This window comes from Cynara cardunculus (assembly GCF_001531365.2).
Source record: "Cynara cardunculus var. scolymus isolate 2C chromosome LG 1, CcrdV1, whole genome shotgun sequence".
Classification (NCBI taxonomy): domain Eukaryota; kingdom Viridiplantae; phylum Streptophyta; class Magnoliopsida; order Asterales; family Asteraceae; genus Cynara; species Cynara cardunculus.
The window spans coordinates 38,939,229-38,947,792 of record NC_037528.1 but is presented as its reverse complement, the minus strand read 5'-3'; the positions used below and the strand labels follow the sequence as shown (position 1 = coordinate 38,947,792).

Here is an 8,564-nt window from a genome sequence, read left to right as displayed (position 1 = left end):
TTTGATATATTTTATTGATGGATGTTATTTAAACGTAAAAATAATATATTGCTTTACAAAATAAAATAGTTTCATTTATAATATGATATGAAGGATATTGTTGCCTTGAATATAATGTATTTTTGTTTACCATTTTGTCCTTATTGCTGATATAAAATAAAATTTTAATATATATATATTTTTTAATTTCCTAAAATAAAGTAAATTAATCTTGACTATTGATCAAGAAAATGGATGGATGAGATTGGTTTACACGGTTTACACAAATGGAGACGGTTTTCATTTGAACGCTCATCTCTCTCTCTCTCTCTATTAATATATATATATATATATATATATATATATATGGACACGTTCAAATGAAAACCATGCATTTCTAAGAAACCGTGTAAACCAATTTCGATCAATAGAAAAATTCTAATTTTTTTAATTAAATTTAATCAATAAGGGTATTTCAGTCATTTACAATATTTTTATATTAAATATGGAAGTTATTAATAAATATTAAATAAGGAAACGTAATAAATGAAATTGTATAAATGGTAACATCTAAATATTTTATTATAATAAAATATTGTTATTCAATGAATCTGGAAACGTGTTCTGAAGATTCGATCACCTTATGGAATGAAATCTTGATTTGAGGTTGAAATTAAAAATTCTATGTTCATGAAACTGTTTCAATGTGAAAAAGTTTTATTATGAAACAGGTTCATGATGATGAAACGTGTTCATGTTCTAATACTCTAGGCATATTGTTCCATATTAATACTCTAGACATATTGTCCATTTTAATGAAACGGGGTTCATGATGGTGAAACATGTTCATGTTCTAATTGATTCATGACTATTGATCTAGTTTAATGGTGATCCACGTTTCATTTATGATGGAGTTGATCCGTTTATTTGGTAAAATAAAAATGAAACGGATGCATAATGTATTTTGTTTTTTTTAAAGTTCAATGTATCATGAAATGGAGTCATGATGATTCTGCTTCGGAATCTTTGAAGATTATAATCTGCTCATGAATCTTGAAGATTGTGAGGATCAAAGGAAAGAATGCATCGAATCTTAACTAAAATAACAGGTTAAAGGTTAATGAAACAAGTTCATGAAAGTGCAAGGAAACTGGTTCATGACGTAGATGAATCGTAAGTCGATCCGTTCAGTAGATGTAACGTTTTAATGACAAGGAAACTGGTTCATGACCAAATTTAACAATAAGTCATGAACAGATTTAAGGCATGAACAGAGATGGTGTAGGTGAATGGTTTTGTAGTTGAAATGGTAAATGAAACCGTTGCATAGAAAAGGCGATTCCTCATTCACTAATTTCACGATAAATTAGTGAAAAATGAATAAGGTGAAACTGGTCATGGGTGTATTGATCCTGATAAGTGAAATTGTTGCATTAGTGAAACAATTTCATGTGGTATTATAAACTTTTATGAAGTCAGTAATCGATGAAAAAAAAACGTTAACTAAGTGTAACAGATTTATCTACCAGTACAATGAAAATTATGAAATATGATCAGTATTATGTGGATTATTCTGTTGATTAAAATTTGAAACCAATGTCGTTCATATAATGTACTTGAACATTTAAAACTATTCAATCCATATAATTGAATATGGTGTGTTATATTCATTTTTTTATATGTTTTATTGATGGATGTGATTTAAAGTTAAAAATAATATATTGCTTTAGAATATGAAAATAGTGTCATTAATAACATGATATGAAGGATATTGTTTCCTTGAATATGAAAATACTATGAATTCATTGTATTTCAACAATGAAATGAACAGGGAGAAGGTATTAGTTCGAATGAAATGTCTGACAATTGCACTAACGTTGATGCGACTGAAGATGTGTGCTATGGTATATCATTTGCATTTTAATTCCTATGTAGATGTACATTCCATGATATGAATGTTTGTATAATGTTCGTCCTTTTTGGTAGAATTGAAAACGTTTCATAATACGAGTATTTGTATTCATCTGTTCGTATGATGTGAGGGTATGGTTATCTTTTTGCTGTAAAGTAATGGACAAGATATCATAATGAATTAGTTTCATTAGATGACGTTGACATTCTATTTTAGATTTTTAAGTACATTATTAGACAGGAAGGATGATGAATTAGTTGAATCACAATATGATAAGTGCTGATACAAGATGAAACTTAGTTCATACCATTTAAGTAGTTTGTAGTGTAACCATTGTAGAATGAAATCGTTTCATAAACGTGGAAAATATACATACTATGCAACGAACTTCATAAACTTGGACAAATTGCATACATACATATATATATATATATGTGTATGTATATAAGTACATCTACTATGAAACAAATTCCATGAACTTGAAATGGTATAATGTAACAAATCAAGCATGTTCATAATCATAATTATAACTATTATTTTATTCTCTACTTGGACTTATTAGATGCTTTATCACAAGAAATGGGGGAATCACCAGGGGGCACGAAGTTATGGATTCCTAAAGTTGATGGCAATATTTGTCCAACGGTTGGTGAATTCTTTTCATCGGTTGATTCCATAGAAAATATGTATAGAAAATACGCGGACGTTGTTGGGTTTGATATCCGACTGGCCAGCAAAAAAATGAACTCGTTGGGTGGAGTGCAAACACGTTATTTTGTTTGTAGCAAGGAGGGTATTCCACCCAAAAAGGAATTTGATTCTTTAGAAGTTTCATCGGGTGAGAGGAGAAGATGTAATACAAATTTCAAATGTACTGGTTGTAAAGCTTGCCTTAAGGTACACTATGTCAAAGAGAGTGACCGGTACGAGGTTTATCATTTCATTGAGGCTCGTAATCATATGCTTTGTCGTTCGGATGAAAAGTTGTTCACCCGTTCAAGACACCAACTTGACTACAAGGATCGTAAAAATGTTTACCACGCATCCAGCTCTAAAGTTGGTATCACTCAATCATGCAGGATGCAATTGGCAATTAACGGAGGTTTAGTATCATCTGGTGGGACAGCTAGGGATCATATGAACTTTAGAAGAGACATTATGCTATTCGTTGGTAACAAAGATGCACAAATGCTAATAAACAAGATGAACAAACGGCGGGAACATTGCCCGTAATATTTTTTTTGAATATAAGTGTGATGAGAAGGAGTTGATTGCAATTTTTTGGGCAGATGAAATAGCAAGAATGAATTACAAACATTTTGAAGACACCATATCATTTGACGCTACATTTCGGACAAACAAGTAAGCTGTCTTAAATTATTTGTTATAAATTGTTTTACTTATATCCAATGAAAGATTAAATGATTCTTTTCCATCCTAACAGGCATGCAATGATTTTTGTACCATTTGTTGCAATTGACAATCACAAGAAGTCCATTGTGGTTGGTGCTTCATTGATTAGAAATGAATCAATCGTTAATTTCACTTGGGTATTGAAGGCGTTTATGAAAGCCCACGGTAGTCAGCCGCAGTTTGTAATAACCGATCAATGTGTAGTAATGAAACAAGCGATACCTATAGTTTTTCCAGAAGCTACTCATCGATTGTGTATGTGGCACATAACAAAAAAAGTGAAGGAAAAGGTATGTCTAATTTCATCCATTAAGGATAATTCTAATATATGCATACATAAGTTTGTTTACTACGCGTTTCATCACAAAAAAGTCTTCAGAATGGGCAATATGAAAAAAATGGTTTGCCAATTGTTTGATTGTGTGCTTGTTTCATTGTGAAGATCTATGATCATTTAGCCCATGGGACCTCGTTTAAAAGCAAGTTCAACAAACTCATATGGAATGTACACATAAGTGCCGAAATTTTTGAGGAGAAATGGAATGCATTGATGGATGAGTTTGGACTGCGGGGTCACTCGTGGTTTGAAAAAATGTATGCAAAAAGATAATCTTGGATTCCAGCCTACTTCAAGGACTACCCAATGTCTGGTCTTATGAAAACCACTTCCAGGTTTGAGAGTATTAATTCATTTTTTAATGTTTATACGAAGTATTGGAATGATCTTGTTTATTTTCTTAACACATTCGATGATTCAATCAAAAGTCAAAGGAAAGAACATTGTTCCCTTGAGGTTGCAACTAGAACTACAATACCTACATTGTTGTCACCATCCAAAATTGAAGCGCAAGCAGCGAAAGTGTACACAAAAACAATGTTTTTTGAGGTGCAAAAGGAAATGAACAAAGCAGTATGGTTTTGTAGGGTTGTCGAAGTAGTAGAGGTCGGTGATAAGATGATTTACAATATTACAGATAAGAACAAGAATTCTGAGGTTAAAGCTACGTACAAGATGATGATCAATTTTTTGATTTCATTTTCACAAATAATTTATTACAATCGCATTTCCTATTAATTATTTATAATTTCTCTTCCTTTATGTATGATATACTAGGTGGTTCATGATGTAAGGGGTGATTCTTTTGATTGTAATTGCAACCATTTTGTTCGCAATGGTATATTATGTCGCCACGCGTTTAAGGTAATGTTAAATTCTGAGGTGCAATCAATTCCCGAGAAATACATCTTGCCGCGATGGAGACGAGAGTTAGTTCCTGTTGAGTTGTTGCTGGCTCGTGTTAGGTATGGTGAAATGGATGTTGAGAAGCAAGCTTTGATCAACCAGGCTACGTCAATGTTTGATCTTATTATTGGGCATGTACGAAATGACAAGGGAGCGTTGACAGAGTTTGTGGAGCGATTGGAACGTTTGGGTGATGAAATTTCATTGGACATTCCAATATTGACAGGTACTAAGCAGAAGAGAAATGATATTCAGGAGCTCTTATGTGTTTCCGAACCTGAATCGGTTGATGTCTTACCACCAACATGGATACATAATAAAGGTTGTGGAACCAGAAAGCGTCTTGTTGGTATGTCAGAGAGGATATCCATGAATGCAAGAAGCCGAAAAGATTGTGCAGAACTTGTGATAAAATGGGGTGGCATGATTCCCGCAACTGTCCGTCGAAGGGCGATAGTACCAAATAACGGTTTAGGTGTTCGAATTATAATTGTTTGATTTGTGAGGAACGTTGTTTTTTGTTTCATTTGTTTTATCTTAGCTAGTAACGATTATCGATGAAATTCTGCCGGCTTCTAAATTTTTTGGGATGAGCATGTTCATATAATGGTTGTGAAAACGTTTAGATTGGGATACGATGAAGGTGGTAATAAGACATGTCCATCATGAAGAAAATTATTTTGGATGGAATTTGTTTGAATTTTACTTTTTTTTTTTCTAATGTAGTTACCTTCTACCCTAGAAACATTTAAGTGTAAGCAGTATGTAAATTATCTGACCAATAAATGTTCAGTGGAATGGAAAAAGTGAAAACATGTAATGACATACTGTAAAAATGAAATAATACGGAAGACTTTAAATTGCATTTCGGATGACTTGGATGCATCTACATATGGAGTACAACTAATTGGTATTTTGCATAATGTACATATATATAGTGTTCAGAAAAGTGAATGTGAAACAGGTGCATACAAACATATATAGTTATGGTTGTTGTATATAAACTTCAGTGTGAAGGAAAATTGGTTTACTAGGCCAACGGTGAAACAATGTCCATTCATGATAGGCATGAAAATGTTATCATGAAAATGAAGTTTGTTTGGGACGGTGCAGTTGAAATGATGTATGATTTCTCATATCATTCCTAGTGAATTCGGTAGTGACGCGTTTGATTAATAGTATCATTCTGTGCAATGATAATGTTTCATTGTAATATTGAAATGTGGAAGGTTGAGTAACATGAAATAGTTTCATGATGAAGAGATAGAACACAAGTACGACGAGCACGCACTAAAAATACGGTTGATTGTAAAGGAAACAAGATTAAGCATTACGTTGCTTAGCAAATTTTTGAGTACTTGTAAAGACCACATCAGTTTAGTCAAACCAAAATGAACAACGCATAATTGAATACTAAAAAACACTATAAAATTCATGTCATAACCTCCAAATATAACCCAAAAAAAAGTATCGTTAGTGAACCAACGCTAAATCCATGGATTGCTATGATTAAACGGTAACGCCTATGGCAGATCTCTTTATTGCTTTTGCTTGTTCTATTGCTTTCTTTTTGTCTTCGGGATCCATTGCATGAAACAGATCAACCTCTTTCACAATTGACTCCCTTCTTTTGCCGAAGTTGCTGAGTACTAACTTTGCCGTGTATTTCTTCCTTAGATCAGTTAGCTGGGTTCTTTGATTCGGCCCTTCTGTAGTGAACCTGGTCTTCCATGACCTTTCATCTCCCATCCAAGTTTCCATATGCCTCATCAAGAACACACCTCCATCCTCGAAATTGTCTTTTGTTTGCCAACTCATTTCCAAGCGGTCATACCCCGTTTCATCTATTTCTTGCCAGCTAGGATGGCCTACAACTCTTAGATGCTTGATCATAAGGCGATGCTGGACAAAGAAATAATCAATTGTAAAATGTAATTCGGGAAGAAAATTCAAGTATAAGAGTGATTGTCCAGTTAGTATACTTACTAATAAGTCGACAACGTGTTCATACAAACCCATATCGTCTTCGATCTGACATCCTTTCCAAAATCGGTTGTCTATTACAACAATTGATGGGTTCTTGAAGTTAAACACCACCATGTAGTAGTGACCACAGTCCATAATAGGGAAGAAAGCCTGTGTGTGTTTAACTGTTACGTAATGTCATGTGAAAAATAAATGTCTACCTAATTTTAAATGCAAAAAAAATGTAAATGTTGAGCATACCAGATCCATATTTCGCATTTTAATAACTTCCATGTCGAAACGAAATGATTTTTCTAGGTAATTGCTGAAAATGTCATACTAAACATTAAAATCTGCCTGCTGAGTCCTTAGCTTCGGATCTCCCTGTGTGGTAGTCATGTAGTCAGATAACATTCATGAAATCATGTTCTGTTTCATTAAATAACTTCATTAATCTTATAAATCTTACCAATACAGTTGTATTGAAAAAAAAACGACAAGGTGAGTCATGGCTTCTATACATTTCCTCCATGTTTAGCAATTCAGCCCATCCATCTATAACATTTATGTATACAATTGATTTTGATGCTAGACTTGCCAAATTCCCCCGCAATATGTTCGTGGAATTCTCCAATTCGAATACAATGTAACTATAGATTTGCAACGTAAACATACCCATATTAGTCGAATCATATGTCATTGATAATATGTTAGTAAGCGCAATTGGTAACAATGTAATACAGTGAATATTTAGTAAAAACATATTCTTACAAGGTTGGTCCAATTTCTGCTAGCGGCCACTTGTGTATACGCCTATCTTCTGCACTTACCTTCATGTCTATAGCCCGCCTTACGAAAGGTGATCTAAGGTGATCTCCCAAGCGAACACTCCGCCGAGAAGCTGTAACGTATTTTGACTTCAGGTGCTTGGTGGTATCGTCTTCACCATGCCATCCGGTGAAGCGGTTGGATTTTTTAAACTTTGCATCATCAACATGCATACACCTTTTCCTTTATCCTTTGAGGGTGGCTTCGTGACGGTGACGGTTCTGCTGTCTTTGTCGGGCTGATTCCCAAGTTGAATTGTGGAGGCCGTACATCTAATGCGTCCTTCGATTCTTTACTAGAAATTGATTTCTCAACTTTTTCATCACATATCTTGTGCAATGTTTGACTGAGCCAATATTGTGATAATGGTGACTGATTCAGGTCATTATCAGTCAGGGTTTCATGGCCGGTACGTTTACCAACACATATATCGTTTGATGGACCAACAGCTGCCGGGTCTACATTATCGTTTAAAGCTTGTTGACCCGACTCATTCTGCGTAGAGGATCAGAATATGGCATTCAGATCACCAACAAGAGCTTTGAAAGCCTCATCCGCATGATACTTGGCCTGGCACGCAATGAGACGCTGTTCAATTTCACGCCTTGTATCAAGAACATGACCTATCATGTCTTTGATCATCTTGATTTCCACCTACACATCATAGGAAGGCATACAAATTTTAATTCGTTAATAAGAATTAAACTGGTTCATCACACAGGTTCATATTGAGAGCAGTGTTGGATTATTATTGAAACAGTGTCAGATGTTTATTAAAACAGTGTACATATTAACAGTATCATAGTAGCGAAACTGTGTGATATTAGTTGTTGCATAAATGTTTCAGTTTAGAATAGTGAACCAATTTCATAGGATACAGGTTCATATGACCCTAGTTTAACATGAAACAATATGATGTTAACCTGTACAATATGTATGGAGTTGCTGTGAAATGAACAATGAGTTTATAATGAAGCAGTTTCATAAGAACCAGTTTAATATTATACGGTCTTATGTTAAACTGTCCAATATGTACAGAGTTGATATGAAATGAACAGATGAATAACAGGTGAACCAGTTTCATAAGAACGAGTTTCATATGATACAGTGAAAGTAGTGAACTAGTGAAATGAACCAATAGTGAACTGTCGTGGTGAACAAGATAATTTGATGTTTGTGAAACAGTTCATTGACCAATGTAAACTAATGGAAGTGAACCAATTT

The 8,564-nt window shown here is 33.9% G+C and overlaps 1 protein-coding gene across 1 annotated transcript; it reads left to right on the top strand.

Moving 5' to 3' along the window:
• Positions 1-2,470: 2,470 nt before the first annotated feature.
• On the top strand, positions 2,471-5,045 carry LOC112505717 (protein FAR1-RELATED SEQUENCE 5-like). Its single transcript, XM_025109666.1, has 5 exons — positions 2,471-3,120; positions 3,336-3,594; positions 3,747-3,898; positions 4,070-4,298; positions 4,419-5,045. Exons 1-5 carry the CDS (start codon positions 2,471-2,473, stop codon positions 5,043-5,045), a joined length of 1,917 nt encoding a protein of 638 aa, XP_024965434.1.
• Positions 5,046-8,564: the final 3,519 nt, after the last annotated feature.

Coding starts and splice junctions, on each gene's coding strand:
- LOC112505717 (XM_025109666.1), top strand. CDS start 2,471: ATGGGGGAATCACCAGGGGGCACGAAGTTATGGATTCCTAAAGTTGAT. Junction 3,899..4,069: donor CACTCGTGGTTTGAAAAAAT/GTATGCAAAAAG, acceptor TTCAATCAAAAG/TCAAAGGAAAGAACATTGTT. Junction 4,299..4,418: donor ATAAGAACAAGAATTCTGAG/GTTAAAGCTACG, acceptor ATGATATACTAG/GTGGTTCATGATGTAAGGGG.